Source organism: Prionailurus bengalensis, chromosome A3, assembly GCF_016509475.1.
Source record: "Prionailurus bengalensis isolate Pbe53 chromosome A3, Fcat_Pben_1.1_paternal_pri, whole genome shotgun sequence".
Taxonomy (NCBI): Eukaryota; Metazoa; Chordata; class Mammalia; order Carnivora; family Felidae; genus Prionailurus; species Prionailurus bengalensis.
Genome location: NC_057354.1, coordinates 52,452,919 through 52,472,326, shown reverse-complemented (window position 1 = coordinate 52,472,326; position 19,408 = coordinate 52,452,919). Strand labels below are relative to the sequence as shown.

Genomic DNA, 19,408 nt, shown 5'->3' with positions numbered 1-19,408 from the left:
GAAATTGGAACCCTTGTGCCTTTCTGGTGAGAATGTTAAATAGTGTACTGTGTACTGTGGAAAACAGCATGGCAATTTCTCAAAAAATTAAACATAAAATTACCATATAATCTAAAAATTCCATTTCTGGGTATATACCCCAAAGAATTGAAAGTAGGATCTTGAAGAAATATTTAAATACCCATGTTCATAAGAGCATTATTCACAAAAGTCAAACATTAGAAGCAATCTAAATGTCCATACATGGATGAATGAAAAGCAAAATGTAGTTTTTGTCACAGAGTGGGATGTTTTTCAGCCCCAAAAAGGAATGAAATTCTGACACATTGTACAACATGGATAAACTTTGGAGATATTATCCTAAGTAAAATAAGCCAGTCACAAAAGGACAAATATTGTATGATTCCATTCACATGAGGAACCTAGTGTAGACAAATTCATAGAAAAAGTAGAAGGGGATAGGGGAAAAGAACTATGGGGAGTTAGTGTTTAATGGTGTAGTTTCATTTGGGGAAGATTAAAAAGTTCTAGACATGGATGTTGGTGATGGCTGCACAACAATGAGAATGTACTTAATACCACTGAACTGGATACTTAAAAATGGTTAAAATGGTAAATTTATGTTATGTATATTTTACCACAATTGTTTTAAAAGTCCTCTATCCTGTGCCCACAGGGACTCCCCCTCCCATTGCAAGACAGTATGGCCCTGACCACAGAGTTGAGGACACAGCTACAACTGAGAGAGGTGGCAGGGATCCCCCTGCAGGCTAGCACTGTGGACAACTGGAGCCAGATCCAGAACTTTGAGGCCAAGCCAGATGATCTCCTCATCTGTACCTACCCTAAATCAGGTGACTGTGGGGTTAGGGGACAACCAAACTTCAGCCTGTGGAGTAAGAAAGGGCTGCTCATGTCAGTTATAATCCCCCTTGATACAGTGCACTCACTCATTCAAGGAAAGCTGCTCCTTCTCACTATTCCATGATGAGGCAATCTTGGGATGCCTAATGTCCCTGGGTTTATTAGGGTCAAGCATAATGGCTTTAGAGGACCCAGGCTGTTGTGCTCTATTATGGATTGCTCTTGGGTGACAACGTCATGCAGCTCCTTCTGTCCATAGAGACCTTGTGGGGTTTTCCCACATGGACGTTCAGGACAGGATCCTGACCTGAGGGGAGGTTGAACCAAACACCATCAGTCTCCACGTCCCCTTTTTCACCCAGAACACTTAAGACAGATTGTCTAACCAGTTTCTATATCTCACCCTTTCCATTTGGGCCCCAGGGACCACGTGGATTCAGGAAATTGTGGACATGATTGAGCAGAATGGAGATGTGGAGAAATGTCAGAGAGCCGTAATTCAACACCGCCATCCATTCATCGAGTGGGCTCGGCCACCCCAGCCCTCTGGTGAGAGTTCCCCCATTATTGCTATGACTCCATTCTTTCTCTTCTTTTAAGATTTTTTTTAGAGCAGTATTAGATTTACAACAAAGTAGAGTCACAGAGATTTTCCGCACATGCATAGCCTCCTCCATTATCAATATCTACCCCCTCCCCCAGATGGTGCATTTGTTTCAATTGATGAACCTACACTGACACATCATAATCACCCAAAGCCCAGTGTTTGCTCTGGATGTTGTACATTCTATGAGTTTGGACCAATGTATAATGACCTGGATCCAGCACTGTAATACCACACAGAGTAGCTCCACTGCCCTAAAAATTCTCTGTGCTCCACTCGTTCATCCCTCCCTCTCTCCCCAACCTCTGACAACCACTAATCTGTTTACTCTTTCCAGTTTTTCCTTTTCCAGAATATCATATAGTTGGAATCATACAGTATGTGGCCTTTTCAGACAGACTTCTCTCGCTCAGCAATGTGCATTTAAGTTTCCTCCATGTATTTTCATGGCATGATAGCTCATTTCTTTTCAGTGCTAATATTCCATTGCTTAGATGTACCACAATTTATCCATTCACCTACTCAAGGGCATTCCAGTGGCTCTCCTTATCCCTTCCTCTTCCTCTCTCTTCCTCCTTTCTCCCTCTCTCATTCTTTCTACATATTACCTAAAATTATTTGCCAAAAGTGAATCTAAGTAAAAAGGAGTTGCCTTATTTTCTTCTTAAATGCTCCCTCTGACCATCATGCTGTAGAACACACAGAGAAGGTAGAGAGCTATTTATGAAACAATTTGCACTCTCTCCTCTCCTTACTCCACCATACAAAATCCCAGAGCAGCCAAGAAAGTGACAGATAATCATCAAAAATAATGTGTTTGCAGCCAACTATTTCTGTTCTGTAGGGAGACTTTTTTAGGGTAATACTCAGCCTAGAATTGAGTATTCAAAACACAAAAAAAAAGACAAAAAGACAACCAGAACTTCTTGGAATTCAATACACTTCTTGAAATTAAAAAAAAAAAAAAAAAAAAAGGCAACCAGAAGGCAAAAGAAGCCATTCCAGGTAACTGGCAGCTGCTGGAAGCATGTTACAGAACAAGGATAAGAGGAACACCTACTTTGCTATTTCAGTATTGCATAGGACAGCACAATGAAAAACTGGAAACACAACTAGCTATAGCTGCAATATTATAGGCAGCACAACTCTAGTGTTGAACCAATTGTGGACGGAGCTACCAATGCCTTGTGACAGAGAAGTTCCTTATCTGATGCCCATCAAACCTTAAACTTGCGTCCAAGTTAGAATAGCCTTAGGTACTTTCTTGTCCTTCTGGTTCTACTTGCCTAGCCACTCAGACTCCTTTGACCCTCAATTCCTGTCTGTCTGGTTATTCACTAGTTTAGCAATCCAGTGCCTGGTCTGATCGCTGCTCTGAACTACCTGTGAGTCTCTGACACTGCACGCAGAGTACTCTCTGCCTGCTTAACTATGACCCCGCTCTGTGTGTAGCCAGGGCCTTCCATTTTTGTTGGTGTCTGGTCCTTTGATCCCTTGAGCAGCAGGATGGTATAATGAATAAAGACAACAAGGGTTTAAATCCTGATGCCATCACTCAGCTCAGTGACCTTTAGCAAGTTACCTTCTCTGTGTTACAATTGCCTCAGCTGCAAAATGTCAATAGAATTGGTGCCTACTTTAAAAATTCATTGTAGGGATTAAATGAGTTAATATGTGTCAAAAGCTTAGAACAACACCTGGCACAGAGTAGATACCATTTAAGTGTTAGGTATTCCCGATCACCTCTTAGGCTAAATCCCTTGCCCCACAAGGGCATGTGTTCCCTGGTCATCCAAGCCCAGTTTTTTATCTTATTTCTACATTCAACCCCAGCCACCATCATCTTACCTCTGACAATCTGGGAGATTAAAGAGAGGGAAAAAATCCTAAACATGATTTCTAGTGAGGCATTCTTGGCAGTAGGGAGCAGAGTATCCAGCATAAACATATGCTATTGTTAAGTCAGCATAAAAAGCAGGATAAAGCTTCTCTCAAGGCAATGCCAGTAGCTACAGAATTCAAGAAAGGATAATAACCAATAGCCCAGCATGGCACATCATACAGAAATCAAGATGGATCTTTATAAAACAAGGTGCCCTTGGGGTGCCTGGGTGGCTCAGTCAGTTAAACGTCTGACTTTGACTCAAGTTCTTGAGTTTGAACGCCACATCAGGCTCTGTGCTGACAGCTCAGACCCTGGAGCCTGCTTCGGATTCTGTGTTTCCCTCTCTCTCTCTGCCCCTCCCCTGTTCTCTCTCTCTCTCTCTCTCTGTCTCTCTCAACAATAAATAAACAATTAAAAAAAAACAAGGTGCCCCATGTCCAAAGATGTAATAAACACTGAAAAGAGTTATGGTCTTTCCAGCTATAAACAGACGGAGGCTGGGTAAAGACTCGGCTAGGCAGTAGTTTTATTTAAGAGCAGATGGTCCCTGCCACCTGAGGTGAGGGCTACCATTAGGAGGGTAATATGGTTGCTGAAATAGACTGATGGGTGTTGGTCAAGTATACCAACCACCCTCAGAGGGTTCAAGAGTGAGCGGACACTCCTGGATGTAATGGAAGTTTGTGTCCCGTGTGGTCAGTCTCCCTCCCAGGAGCCCTCCTACCCTCCAACCAACTCCTAGCAACAGAGCTGTTTGACATCTAAAGCATTGCATATATGACCTAATAAAAGCAAGGCCGGGAAGAATTTGAAAAGGTGCATGTGTGTGTGTGTGTGTGTGTGAGAGAGAGAGAGAGAGAGAGAGAGACAGAGAGAGAGAACTGTATATAGGTGAGATCTAGAAATAACTCCTACAGCTCAACAAAAACTTATACTACAGGCCCTGGGCTGCATATACGACTCCATACCTCCACTTGGCTTCAATAGCTCATGGTCCAATGGAGGAGGCAAAGGCAGACCATATGATGACAAGGAATGGGTATGTTGGGTAGAGGTTAGCATAGGACACCATCAGCAGGGTGAAGAACGTGCCTGAAAACCAATGCCTGGAGAAGCTGACACCTGCAATGACAAGCTGCTACTGCTGCTGTTCTGTGTTTTTCCTGCCAGACTGCAAGCTTCTCATGCAGATGATTAGGGCCAAAAATTACTCCATTGGCCCTCTTCTTCCACGGGGCAGGCTCGGGAATGACTTTATGACCTGAGGTGTATTCATGGGCACTCTCCCCTGCCCTTCTCACACCCTGAGGCTGAGCACTCATGGCAGAGTGCCCAGGAAATGAGACCACACCAACCAGCTCTCCTGAAGTACTGATAAGAGACAGAGAAAGAGAGAGAAGGAGAAAACATATAATTTACTTGAATCTGTGAAATAAAACATGGGTGGAATGCTCCATGTAAAGTCCTAAACCTGCAGAATCTCTGTCTATTGTAGGGGTTCTTTGGGAGCAAAGTTTGAAGCTGGAGCTGGGTCAAGCCTGCTGGGAGGGTTGCATGTAAGAGGATGAAAACCCAAGACTACCAGCCCCCTTCGCACACAGGGGTCATTGAGCCCAGGATCTGAGGGGCAAACATGCTCAGGTCATCACAACCTTATCTTCTTCTTCCTTCTCACCTCCCTGTCTTGCAAGTCCCTCTGCACTTGGGCCCCTGGGGAGCCTTCTTAGTTTTCTTGCGAGATTGGTTATGCATTTAAAGGATGTTTGTGGTGTTTTAATCAGATTTTACAGGTGCTTTACAACAGAAGAGGTCTTCATAGTGTCTGGAACACTATATTGCTAGCAGTGGAAGTGTCTGGAGAGACTCTAAAAAGTGACTGGGACGAACCAGGTGCCCAGAGATATAGGCAAGGAAGACAAGAGACCTGGAGAAGCAGAACAAGTGTAAATAGCTCTGAAGGGTAACATGTGAGCAGGAGACACGATGGAAGCTGAGGAAAGGAGCTAGACGCAGGACAATTTCACAGTCTTGCTAAGGAATATGGGCTTTAATTATAGACCAGTAGCTTTCTAATTTTTCTTTTCAGTACCAGAATTTTTTTTAATTATTGGGACCATATGAATCAATAATTCCACCTCTGAGTATATGCCCTAAAGAATTAAAGACAGAGACTAGAGAAGCATCATTCATAGAAGCATCATTCACAATAGCCGAGGATGGAAGAAACCCAAGTGTCCAGGACAGATGAATGGATGAGTAAAATGTGATACATACATGCAATGAAAGATTATTCAGTCTTAAAAAGGAAGGAAATTCTGATACCTGCTACAACAAGGATGAACCTTAAGGACATTATGCTAAGTGGAATAAGCCAGTCACTAAAAAAAAGACAAACACTGTATGATTCCACTTATATTAGGTATCCACAGGAGTCAAATTCATAGAATCAGAAAGAATAGTGGCTGCCAGTGGCTGGGGAAGGGTGGAATGGGGAGTTAGTGTTTAACAGGTACAGTGTTTAAGCAGATTGGTTGCACAACAACATGAATGCAATTAGCACTACTGAACTGTACTCTTTGAAAGAGTTAAGATGGAAATTTTTACTTTACGTGTATCTTACCACAAGTTTTAAAAAAATTATTAGGGGTTCCAAACATATAAAATAAGCAAAACCAAAGATGGCCAGAATGAAACACATCCTTTCAACTCCACCTTGAATCCCCTACCTCAAACACATAGCTTGGGGAGCAAGTGTGAAAAACCACCTTGAGTATAGAAGGTTTCCAAACAGAAGAGGCACATGGTCTGAGCTGCTCAAAAGGAGCAGCACTCTCCCCAGTCTCCATGTGTTCACCAACCCAGAAGCTCTCCAAACCCCAGACTTTAGGGACTTAATGGAGGCTTCATCGTGCAGGTATGATCTATCATTTACTCCATTTTCAGCCCTTCCTCCCTCTCTGAAGAATGGGGGATAGGGCTGAAAATTCCAAGCTTCTAATCATGGCTGGTCTTGCTGGTGACCAGCCTCCATCTAGGAGCCCACCTAGAGTCAGCTCATTAGAACAGGACACCCTGAGGTGCCTGGGTGGTTCCGTTGGTTAAGCATCCAACTTCAGTTCAGGTCATGATCTGACACCTCATGAGTTCAAGCCCTGCATTGGGCTCTGTGCTGACAGCTCAGAGCCTGGAGCCTGCTTCCAATTCTGTGTCTTCATCTCTCTCTCTCTCTCTCTGCCCCTTCTTTGCTCATGCACTTCCTCTCTCTCTCTCTGTGTCTCTCAAAAATAAATAATAATTTAAAAAACTTTTTTCAAAAAGCAGGGAACCCTTATCACCCAGGAAATTATAGAGGTTTCAGGAATTCTGTGCCGAGAAGCAGAAGCAGAGACAAATATAAATTTTCTATTATCTCACATCCCCTCCCTCAGTCTAACACAATGATTGCACAGAGCAAGTGTCTAGTCAGTGTTTTAGAGGACAGAGTGGAAATCACAACTCATGTGACATCAAGTACATAAGTTTTTAGAGATGAAACAAGTGACTAGCACATGGGCCAAGTACATGGGCAGCCTGTTGCAGACACGCAGGGGTGGGCACTGGCTGGGAGGCAAGAGAGGCCTGCACTCTGGTTCCCCCTGGCTCTGCTACAATAAGAACTCACTTGTCCCTTCTCAGCTTCTGTCTCCACATCCTGGAAGTGACAGAGTAAATTAATCTAAGCTCCCTTCCAACTCTCAAGCTGTTTGAGTCTACAGAAGTGATGGTAAAATAAATAATCTTATTATGAAATCCCAAAGGAAGTCAAGAGATAAGCAGAAAGATGGGGGTGGGGGGTGATGGGACATTCTGGACAGAGCCCAGAATATAAGTTCCCCCATGCAGTACTTGTATTACACAGATGTTTACTCTTGATTTACTTCAAAGGGGTGGAAAAAGCCAAAGCAATGCCCTCTCCACGGATACTAAGGACTCACCTTCCAATTCAGCTCTTGCCTCCATCTTTCTGGGAAAATAACTGCAAGGTAAGACAGCAATAGCTTCCCTGGGGACAGGCGGGGAGACTAACCCTCCTGAGAGCAAATCCGCCAGACCCTAACTCACAACACTGCCATCATGTTTACTTCTCCGCTATCTCTGCAGTATTGCTGTTGATCAGCAATAAGAGAAAATGTAAACTTCTATACTCAGCAGGATATTCACCTGAATGTTTTCAAATAAGATGTGGATTGTTTGAAGGTACAGATGAATTTTTGGAGAGAACAAGAGATAGTGAGTGTCCACAGTTGATCCAAGGGTGTGGGCAATGGAATTCTCATAATAGAGGACAGAAGAAAAAGTGAGGAGAAAAAAAACCCTGATGATTGTTTAAAAGGGTAAATAGATGGAGCAGTGTTTCTTGAGGGGAGCAGTTGGCCTTAACCTCTAGTAAACTCTGGGCTCTTAGCTTTACTGCTTCTGGGACTTTATTCTGTATTCAGCGTCTAATCAGTTCCTGGCACATAGAGGACATTCCAAATGTGTTTGCTGAATGAAAAACAAATGAATTAAGTCAAGGAAAGAAACTGAGGTGTCAGCCAGCGATGTTAAGGAAGTTTTCTCAAAGGTGGGAATGAAGGGAACAAAGGGCTAGGAAGGGTGTATTTCTAGGGAATAATAGCGATTATGTGGGTCCTTTCAGTAAAGTTATATAAGGGAACAAGAACCTCCATTTCTGGTATTATGTTAAGACTAAACACCCTGAAACCTCTTGTATAAAAACACTTAGCAATTACACATAACAAATGACAAGTTTCCTTGTAAATGTGTAACTGAGATCCAGATACAGTTGAGGAAATCCCTCAGTCCCACAATGAAGAGGGCACTGGAACTCAGAGAGGTCACTGACACCGTAGCTGTCCTGTGGGTATTTGATGACCTGGAGAATGCAGCAGCGTGAGTTTCAATGGCTGCACAGGGGCAAATCCCAGAGCAGAAGGAACCAGAAAAGTAAGGAGCCCAAGCTGGGACAGCTGAAGGGCTTCACTGTCAATGGACGGAAGTCTCTCTGTGTTGACCTGGGCTCTCAGCTTCCCTGAAAATGTGTGGCCACATTTTCTCCTCTTCAAAGGAGGAAATTCAAGCTGCACTTCTTGCATTGTCCAAGAAGCCCCATGCTGAAAAACTGTATAAGGTGGTTCCATTGGTGGCATTCCCAGGATGACCAGCAAACACAAACATGGGATGGTCGGGGGGAGGGGGGCATACCTTCTGCTTGCAGTGCTCCCTCTTGAGTCGACCATCTCACATTACAAAATATACAAAGGAACAAGCTAAAAATATATTAAAAACCAACCAAACAAATAAACTGAACAACAACAACAACAACAAAAGGAACAAGCCAGCAAGAGAAAGAGTCTGCAGAAAGAACAAACAGCAGGGTTGGACCTCAAGGACTTCAGATATCAAAATGACCAGATATAGAAATATAAGTTGTGTAAGAAAATTGAAAGATTGAATCAAAAATCAAAGAAGGGAATAAGATGCTATTTTTAAAGCATAATTTTTATTAAGTTAAACAAATAATCAGGATTTCTGTGACTGAAATAATATATAAGCATCTGCTATAAAAATCCAACCAAAGCTCTCTGATTTGCCAACACCTGCGGTGGCTCTCTCACATGGACCTGGGAGGGCACAGCACGTGCTGCCTCCGAGGGGCCGCTGAGGCCCCGGAAGGGCCAGGGTGCCTGGGCTGGCTGCAGCAGGGTGGCCACGGGGACAGAGAGACCACCGTGGGTGAGAGAGGAGGCGCCCCGTCCCACTTCATCTCCCCACTTGCTTCTGGGTCCTCTGCCTGTGGGAGGGTATCCGCTCCTGCTGTGCACTAGGACCCCATCGCGAATCTGCGCCTGCAGGACTGACCCTCACAAGCCAAGCCTTCTTCTCTCCCTCTCGCTGTCTCCGGGTTTGTGGCCTTAAGCTCCATCACCATGGTCTCTGCTTTCGGATAAAAAGCACCAGCGTTAGAAAGATGGTGTTCCTCAGACCTGAACCACGACCGCAAAACTGGAAGTAGAACCCAAGCCCTGACAATCAAATTTCTTGTCAGTGTTTGTAGGATGTGAGATTGCCACAGAAATAGCTTTTGTCGCCACTTATTGTCATGCACCTTCCAAAAAAGGTGTTATTAATTACCTGTGGCTATTTCACACTGTTACTTAGTCCCTTTCTTTCTAGCCCTTTCAATTTCTGAACTAAAAAAAGCTAATAATACACTCACACACACAAATTCAACAACAGGTGAAGTGCAGAACGGGCACCACAAAAGAGAGAATAAATGAACTTGGTGGGGGAAATGGGATGAAGTTTTGAGGAGGGAAAGGAGAGCCTTGTGGCTGGAAGTGAGAAATAAGATAGGAAGATTAATTAAATGATTAGCCAACCAGAAATTGAAAAGCCTAAGAATTCAGGTGGATTTTTTTTAAACTTCTCACACCTAGGAAGCACCAGGGTCAGTCAGGAGGCAGAGGGAGCAAGGGTAACATGTGGTCAAGAGCCTTTATTCTGGTTTCCGAAGGAAGGAATGGGTGAGGCAGGTAAGCAGGTTTAAGATTGTGTAGTTTGGATAATTTCTGCAGTCTCTGGGGCAGAAGGGATGATGCTCCTGCTTTTGTGGTCCTGGCCCTGGGGTGATTAGAGCAGATGGATAGTGGCACAGAGTGTGAGAGCCTAATAAGGGAGGTGTTTGAGATGTAGGCTCCAGACTGGTGGAGTGATAAGTGAGCGCGATTGTGAGTTGTTACTATCTCTAGTAACCTGCTAAACCTGGCAGGGGCAGTCCATCCAGGGTTAGCAAAGCCCCAGGATGTCAAAGCATCAGAATATAGGAAGTAGCACTACTGACATTTTGGGCCAGATAATTTTTTTGGGTGGAGAGGCAGGGGGCTGCCCTGTACACTGTAAAATGTTGAGCAACATCCCTAGCCTCTACTCATTAGATGCCAGTAGCACTGCCACCCCCTGTTGTGACAACAAAAAATACCTCCAGACATTGCCAAATGTCCCCCAGTGGGCAAAATCATTCCTAGTTGAGAACTGTTTTAGGGTAAAAACAAACAAACAAACAAACAAACAACATTGAAATGACTAGTTATGGATCTAAGGTGACCAGTCAATGAGACCAGCTCAGGACTGATGCTGTCAGAATGTGAGTTGAGTACTTAGCAATCATTAAAGGTCATATTTGGTTAAAGTGAAAGGCTGAGAGGGTAGGAGACAAGGTTGTGGTCAAAATGAAACCTAAACAGGATGCTTTGTAGGGCAAGACCTGAAGGGATTCAAGATGATAATAATAGAGTTGATGAGAACAGGAAGGAAATAAGACCGAGAGGTCATCCTGCTTCTCCAGGAAACTGAGATGAGATGTTGGGAAGATCATCAGCACATGCATGTGGTAGTTTCTGTGTGACGGGAGGTCATAGTTGCTAGAGAACGATTGGACTCTGACACTAAAGGGGCAAGCAAGAATCAGGCTACTTAATAGGACTGAGTTTGGATAAAGAGGACAATCAGCAGAGAAGCAGGGGACAGCCAGAGGAGGAGGAGGTCATGGCCAAGTCGAACTGTAAGCACAGGAGAGCTGAGGCAGGTGTGTGTGGCCACACTTGGCATGGCTCAAACTGAGTGAATTCTGTGAAAATTCACTTTTCATACCATCTTTTACCCTCCTCTCTTGTCACCCCAAAGTTCCTTTATGTGGCTCGAAATGCCAAAGACTGCATGGTTTCCTACTACCATTTCCAAAGGATGAATCAAATGCTTCCTGACCCTGGCACCTGGGAAGAGTATTTTGAAACCTTCATCAATGGGAAAGGTAAAGGATAATCCTTCACATCTTTGGGTTCCCAATCCAGGTATCTAGGAATCATTTGAGTCCTTAGAAGGTTGTGTTCCTCCTTATATGTGTCCTACCTCAGACTGGGACTGAGAAGGGCAGGCTGGCTGAGCTCAGAGTGAATACCCATAGTCCCAGCAAATATCTCTCACCCAATTTGAAAGCCTTTATCCCAGGTTACCTGACCCATAGAGTCACCCCCATTCCAAAGAGTATCCTTGTTCCAATATCAGGGCATATGTGATTATACACAATAAATATGAATCCATTTTAGGTAGCATGTTGGCATAAATTACCCCAAGGCTATACCATACAATATCACCCTCTAAGTCAAACAGATCAGGACTCAGGATATATCTGGGACTTTGGGTGATCCCTATGTAGAGTGTTATGTTTCTTGTGTCTGTTACAGTGGGCTGGGGTTCCTGGTATGACCATGTAAAGGGATGGTGGGAGATGAAAGACAGATACCAGATTCTCTTCCTCTTCTTTGAGGACATAAAACGGGTGAGTAATGGCCCTTCAGAAAAATCACTCTAGGCTCTTTCAGGGCTGCACCTCTGGGAGGGACACCCTGAAGAATTTATGTGTGTCCTGATACCATCTTCCATTCCAATGCAATGTTACCCTCACCACAGGACCCAAAGCAAGAAATTCAGAAAGTGATGCAGTTCATGGGAAAGAGCTTGCATGAAACAGTGCTAGATAAAATTGTCCAAGAGACGTCATTTGAGAAAATGAAAGAAAATCCCATGACAAATCGATCTACAGTTCCCAAATCCATCCTGGACCAGTCCATTTCCCCCTTCATGAGAAAAGGTGTGTGTGGCCTCAAATACTATATAAATATAAGTATAAACCAAACACTCAGTTTGTCTAGTAATATCTGTCTGCCTCTTAGCAAGAAGATGTTAGGGGTTTTTTTTTAATTTTTTTCTTTAAAATTTATTTATTATTGAGAGACAGACACAGAGTGTGAGTGGTGGGGGGGGGGGGGGGGTTAGAGAGAGGGGGAGACACAGAATGCGAAGCAGGCTCCAGGCTCTGAGCTGTCAGCACAGAGCCCGATGTGGAGTTCGAACTCACAAACTGCAAGATCATGACCTGAGCCAAAGTCATTGGCTCAACCAACTGAGCCACCCAAGTGCCCCAAGAAGATGTTAGGTTTTATTAATTTCAAGACAATACACTTAGCCTATTAAAAATAATATGCCACTAATAAGGTGGGGATTTAATCTTGTTACAGAAGAGAGCTCTCTGGGGTATTTGGTTGTAAGAAACGGGTTTGTTAGGAGAAGTCAGGCAGAGGTATAAGAGAAATGCAGTCTTGCAGGTAGTTAAGAGCAGGAGCCACCATTGGTCTAGACCTTGTGGGGATCCCTGGATCTCAGAGTAAGAGCCTCGGCAGCAGGAGGGTACAGCTTTTTACTAGAAGGCTTCATCCCTTACAGGACTCAGCTGCCCTTCACATATCTGCTAGGAGTGCTTTCCTCCACTGACCAGCTTCCTGTCACTCTGCCCATTACACTTCTACTTTATAGCTTCTGCTGACTCGGCTTCTTCTCATAGGTTGGTCTTTATTTATTATTAAATTATTTTTTATGTTTATTTACTTTTGAGAGTAAGAGAGACAGAGGGAGAGTGGCGGAGGGGCAGAGAGAGAGGGAGACACAGAATCTGAAGCAGACTTCAGGCTCTGAGCTATCAGCACAGAGCCCGACACAGGGCTTGAACTCACAGACTCTGAGATTGTGACCTGAGCCAGAGTCAGACACTTAACCAACTGAGCCACCCAGGCACCCCTGCTCATAGCTTGGTCTTGATGATGGCCCACACATGGGCCATCATGACTTCCAACTATCACTGCTACTGAGCATTGCTTCATTGTCTTAATTTTTTAGTTCTACTTCCCAAAACAGGAATTCTAATTGGCCCCAGCTAATATTTTTTGAGGAAAAAAAGCCTTATATTTTTTTTTATTTAAAAAGTAATATATACCATTGTAAAAAAATTAGATCAATATGGAATTGCATTTTTAGTGAAAAAAAATTTTTTTTCTTCACCAAAACCCTGCCCCCCAGAAGTAGCCACCAATAGTATGGCTCCCTTTCTATTTAAGAACACAGACTTCTTTTGCACAACAGAGGAACCATGGTATACTACTGCTTTGCAACTTTTCTTCTTTTTTAATTTATTACTTTATTTTGTTGCATTTTTGAATTTACAGCATCATCCCATGCTAGTGCAGCAAACCAAAAAATGCCATTCCTTTTCTCTTCAGATAATCAATGGTGATGATTTGGCAAGTAGCCCTTCTTCAGATCCAGACAAACTTATCTTTCTATACACCCTCCTTCCCTCAGGCTCATACATATGCAAACAAAAATATAGAACATGGTGAAGGCTAAAACCCAAATGTGGTCATACTTCACACCTTCATTTGCCAGAATATCAGACATCCCTCCAGAGCAAGGCATGTAGGTCCATATAGCTCACTGTTTTTAGTGGTCTCATGTTATGCCGAAGCATGGATGCATCATAACTCATTCAACTATTCCCCTAGTGAAAGATACCACAGTTTATTTTGTTTTTAATATTTTATCTTTATGAATAATGTTATAGTAAACATCTTTGTATGCACGTTATGTCCTGATGCTTTTATTTCTGTTGCACAAATTTTCAGAAGAGGCACTGCGGAGATATAGAGTATTTCCCCTTTTTAACATTTTAGTAGCTACTAGTTGGTGAAAAAGCTCATACATATCCAGTGTCTCAATGACATTTTTCCCAAAAGTTATTTTTTTAATCGAGAAGTAACTTACCAAAAAATGCACACTCTGAAATATGCAGTTCAATATATTGAAAAATGTATACACCCATATAACCAGCACCCCAGTTAATCTCTACCCTCAGATACAACCACCATTCTAATTTCTATCACTACAGATTGATTTTGCCCGTTCTTAGACTTCATATAAAAGAAATCATACAGTATGTACCTTCTTGTGTGTTGTGTCTATCACTCAGTGTAACGTCTGAGATTCCTCCATTGGCCTGTGTCATTTCTGTGCAGTGGTCCATTATGTGAATATATCACAAGTGAGGCCAAGCACCAGCACCTTTGAGGCAATTGTCCACTCTAGCTAAGAGTCCACCCCCTGTGCAGAGCATGCTAGGGTCCTTCTTAGATCAGAGGGCTGCAGGTGGAAGGGTAGGCATCGAGGGGGAGGTGGAGAAAGGCAAACGTGTTGTCGAGCTTGGTTTTCCTCTTCTAGGAACTGTGGGGGATTGGAAAAACCACTTCACTGTGGTTCAGAGTGAAAGATTTGATGAAATCTACAGACAAAAGATGGAAGGAACCTCAATAAATTTCTGCATGGAACTCTGAACAAGATGTACATAGAAAGGTAGATGACAAGAATGGGGAAGCTATCTTCAATCCTTCAGTCAAGCCCAAAGAATCTCTGAAAGCATATTGTAAAAATATACAATTGTGGTACCACTGTCTCTGTGATTATTACCAACCTCATTTTTCAAAAGGATCATGTCTAATGCTTATTTTCTCAACCATCCTTTCCAAAGTAAGAAATAAAATGGCTTAATAAATAAAATAAAATAAAATAAAATAAATAAAATAAAATAGTAAAACAAAATAAAATAAAATAAAATAAAATAAAGTAAAATAAAATAAAATAAAATATAAAATAAAGACTTGAATACTGCAAAGATTTTTTTTTTAGGTCTCCATTATTCTGGAAAGTGCATCTTAGTTTTCTAGTGTGTAATATAAAATACCTTGGGTGTAAATATGCAAATACTAGGTTATATCTATGTTGAAAATATGAAATCACTGATATCTGTCCCAGTCATTCAAGAAACTCCAGCTGTGCTAGGTTCTGGGGTTCCACCTGATTAGCATGGAAGGGACACTTTGAGGGTAATCTTGATGCAGCCAGCCCTGAGAAAACATGTCCAGAGTGCCAGTTAATCTCTACCCTTGGATAAAACCATCATTCTAATTTCTGTCAGCACAGATTGACTTTGCCTATTCTTGGACTTCATATAAATGAAATCGTACAGTATGTACCTGCTTGTGTCTGGTGTCTATCACTCAATGTAACATTTGAGATTCCTCCATTGGCTTGCATCAGTATTTCACTGCTTTTCACTTCTGTGCAGTAGTCCATAATGCGAATATATCTGGTGAGGAAGAAAAGGGAAGGGCATGGAGGGGGGTGCCAGATGACCAAAACCTAATTAGGAGTCATAGTGTGCTTAATTACAGAAACAGGAAGTTTAAGGGTGTCCACTTGGGAGCCTGAGTCATATCCTGCTAAAAGCAGAAAACGGGAGATAGCATCAGCAAAGTCAGCCCAGGCATGGTTGTCAGATTTAAAGATAGTCTCAACCGCAATGCTGTGTCCACTGAGGGCTTGCATAACCAAGATGCAACACCTTTTCACTGGTTTCCCATATTTTACCCCAGCTGTAGCCCTCTTGCTGCACATTTATTTGTCAATTTACTTGTCTATATCTCCCACTTGATCATAAAGTCATTAGCACTTGGTTCCACGTCTTATTCAACATTTTACTCCCAATACGTAATGCAATGCAAGGTACATAACAAGTGTCCACGAAGTATGCAGTGAATAAGCAAATGAATGCATAGATGAATGACTATAGGAAGGTGGGCACATTTCATATCACAGATTCCCAACTTTTAGTCCCAACTAGTGGCATTCCAAAGCTGAGGGCAACAGGAGCAGTTTACCTGGGGAGAAGGCAATAAGAGTTTGATTTAAGCCAACTAAAATTGACTGCTTTTTATAATCACCTTCCTCTGGCAGTTCTAAACAATATCAGTGATAAATATTCCAGTGGGAGGCAAAAGGCCATCTTCTAAATTCTAAACAATTGCTTGGTTACCACTAAATTTTAATCATATGTATGTAAGTTCAAATTAGCATCTTTTTCCTGTGTAAAAAAAAATTGTTTATATCCCTCATATTTGGCAATTTTAGATTTTAATTTTTTGCAATTTGGTTTCATGTCTACTTACCTCTGTATGGAAGCTAATTCAGAGAACACCCAAGTATACAGCCAGCCTCTGTAACTGACACACAGATGCAGTGATGCCTGCTTCCTTTCAGGGTAAGTTCATAACAGTTCAGAATCCTTCAAACTCACTTCAAGTACAATTTGTGTCCCTGTTGTATATGAATATTCCTGTTTCAACAGTAGTAGATTCAGAACAATGATAGCACAGTAATTATAAGAACAAAGATGCAAATTTTTAGTTTCTTCAATTCTGTCATTCTATGTGACTGCTTGGGGTTTTGTATTCATAATTCAGTGAAATTTAAAGAAGTGAAAATAGGGGCATCTGAGTGATTCAGTTGGTTAAGCATCTGACTTCAGCTCAGGCCATGATCTCACAGTTTGTGGATTCGAGCCCCATATCAGGCTCTGTGCTGACAGCTCAGAGCCTGGAGCCTGCTTCAGATTCTGTGTCTCCCTCTCTCTCTGCCACTCTCCCGCTCACACGCTTTCTCAAAAACAAAGAAACATTTAAAAAATTTTTAAAAAGTGAAAACAGCAAGGTATTAATTTTTTGCTTAGTAAGTGCAAAGTTTTGTTACAGGAAATAGTTCACTGATATTTTTAAATTTTTTAAGTTTTTATTTATTTTTGAGAGAGAGAGCATGGGGGAGGGGCAGAGAAAGAGGCCAACAGAGTATCTGAAGCAAGCTCCGCACTGAGAATGGAGAGCCCAATGTGGGGCTCCAACTCATGAACCATGAGATAATGACCTAAGCCAAAGTCAAACACTTAACCTACTGAGCCACCCAGGTGCCCCACTGATTTTGAATAATATCTTTAAAATGGAAATTTACTCTCTAATGATTAGTAGTAACCAAGCAAGAATGAAGAATGAATCAAGAAAATGAAATATTACATTAGTGGTATGATTTAATAATCAAATGGCACATGAAATGTAGGTCATGTTTAGGCAAAGCTCTTCTTGTCTGCCTCTCCCACCACCCCAATGAGTGAACACTTAAAGAAATTTTCAACAAAATAAAGCCATGATAAAACTGTGCAGGATACTAATGAATATTAACTTATAAAGAAGAAGTGGGAAGAGAAGGAAAAAGGAAAGAAAGAACAAAAAGAAAAAAAGAGAAGATAACAAGCTACCTAACCCCACACGACCAGTTTAAATTGTTTCAGGCTCTTCATCCAGTTGTGGAGACAGTCAGAATACCACTCAGCCAAGTCATAATGAGATGTGTTCTTAGGTCTTCTGGTGAACCATTTCAGAGTGTGCCAAGAGTTAACACGCTGACATCTCCCATTGTGCTTAGTCATGATGTGATAAAATAAAAATTACAGTGCCTCAGCTATAATCAACAGCACTGCAAGTGAAATCACACCCTGATCCTCTCTTTCCAGGGAGCATTTCCTTCTCTACCACTTGGCAGCTAGAACTGTCCCCAAATAAGACAAGCTTACACATTGCTGCAAGCTTGTACATTTCTGAACATCTCTACTGAGACAAACTACATCAACTAAAATAAAATACTTTGCCCTCTCTTTTTTATTTTATTTGTTTTATTTTAGAATACCATTTCCCAATGGTCCAGAGCAGAAAGGCCAAATTCAGCACCCCACAATGGAAGATGTGCAGGGAATTTTGTTGACCAAAGCCATGTATGCCTTTTGGAATGAAATTCAGTGCTTCCGGGCTGGCCTAATGATCTCATTGCTACATATCCTAAAGCAGGTGTGCAAAATTGCTGAGGAAGATAGGAAGGCAGGTTATGGGAAGCCAAAGAGCACATCTAAGAGCAAAGGCTTCTCACGCATGTACCCTCATGGGTAACGTAGGATTAGTGCTCCCACACATCACCTCTAATCTCCTGGTTATTCCCCTTGGCAGAGCAAGCATCAGTGTGAATAGTGCTAGGCAATATGCATCAAAACACCAAAGTACTGGCATATATGCATGCACGCATACACATACATGCACACACACATACACACACACATACACACATACACACACAGAATCAGGCAGCATTGTCATCTACCCCTGCCCAGGAGTGAGATATATACAGGTGGAAGTAAGTTTTCCTAAACTTGCTTCATCTTGACCCTGGGCATCCCCTCAGCAGTGTTTCCATATAATTCTATTTTATTTGAGATATTCTCCTCATATCCTCTTACTTCTCCTTTCATTAGCTCTTTTTTTAATAAAGTCTCTTTTTGAGAGAGAGAGAGAGAGAGAGAGAATGAGTGGGAAGAGGGGCAGAGAGACAGGGAGATACAGAATCTGAAGCAGGCTCCATGCTCTGAGCTGTCAGCACAGAGCCCAACACATGGCTCAAACCACAAGATCATGACCTGAGCCAGAGTCATACGCTTAACTGACTGGATCCATTAACTATTGATTATGGAAGAAGCAGAAGAGAAATCAATCCAATTCCTAGTCAGTTGGTGATGTGTATGAAGTGCCAAGAGTGAGTCTGCACACACCCATGAGAAAATGCTCTAACTCCTTTGGCTTTCATTTTCTTACATGCATAGTGAGGAAGTGGAAGAAAATGTTTGAATATACCTGCATTCTTTGTTTTAATAAAAATTTACTGAACTTTGCAGTGTGCTAGGCACTGTGCTATGTATGACTAGAGACCTGAAGATGAGTAGGAAAATAGTCCTAACCCCTAAATAAAAGAGAAGTGTTATGTGGATCAGTGGAAAGAGAAAATCCTTCAACCTCAGACTCTTCCACTTACAAGCTGTGTGATCTTGGACAAGTTAATTAACTTCTCTGGGCCTCCCACGTTACCAAGTCCCCAACTTGAGCACCTGGGAAGATGGTGGGTTTAGTTTTCTTTGGGGAATTAGGAGGTGCCCATGAAATGTGTTAGTGGAGATAGGACTCCAAAGAGACCACTAGAGGGGCATTTGGATGGCTCAGTCAATTAAGCATCTGACTTCGGCTCAGTTCATGACCTAACAGTTCATGGGTCTGAGGCCTGTGTTGGGCTCTTTACTGACAGCTCAGAGCCTGGAGCCTGCTTCAGATTCTGTGTCTCCCTCTCTCTCTGCCCATCCCCTGCTTGTTCTCTCTCTCTCTAAAAATAAATAAATAAACTTAAAAAAAATTTTTAATAGAAAA

At 42.3% G+C, this 19,408-nt stretch overlaps 1 protein-coding gene across 1 annotated transcript; it reads left to right on the top strand.

Annotated features, from left to right (window-relative positions):
• Positions 1-702: 702 nt before the first annotated feature.
• LOC122466971 (sulfotransferase 1C2) lies at positions 703-14,823 on the top strand. Its single transcript, XM_043553279.1, has 7 exons — positions 703-854; positions 1,288-1,413; positions 7,278-7,375; positions 11,079-11,205; positions 11,639-11,733; positions 11,865-12,045; positions 14,502-14,823. The coding sequence occupies exons 1-7, from the start codon at positions 704-706 to the stop codon at positions 14,612-14,614; spliced, it is 891 nt and encodes a 296-aa protein (XP_043409214.1). The 5' UTR covers position 703; the 3' UTR covers positions 14,615-14,823.
• Positions 14,824-19,408: the final 4,585 nt, after the last annotated feature.

Bases quoted from the DNA above. Each gene is read 5' to 3' on its own strand.
- LOC122466971 (XM_043553279.1), top strand. From the start codon at position 704: ATGGCCCTGACCACAGAGTTGAGGACACAGCTACAACTGAGAGAGGTG. The intron at 1,414-7,277 runs GTGAGAGTTCCC...TTTACTTCAAAG, and splicing joins TCGGCCACCCCAGCCCTCTG to GGGTGGAAAAAGCCAAAGCA. The intron at 11,734-11,864 runs GTGAGTAATGGC...CCCTCACCACAG, and splicing joins TCTTTGAGGACATAAAACGG to GACCCAAAGCAAGAAATTCA.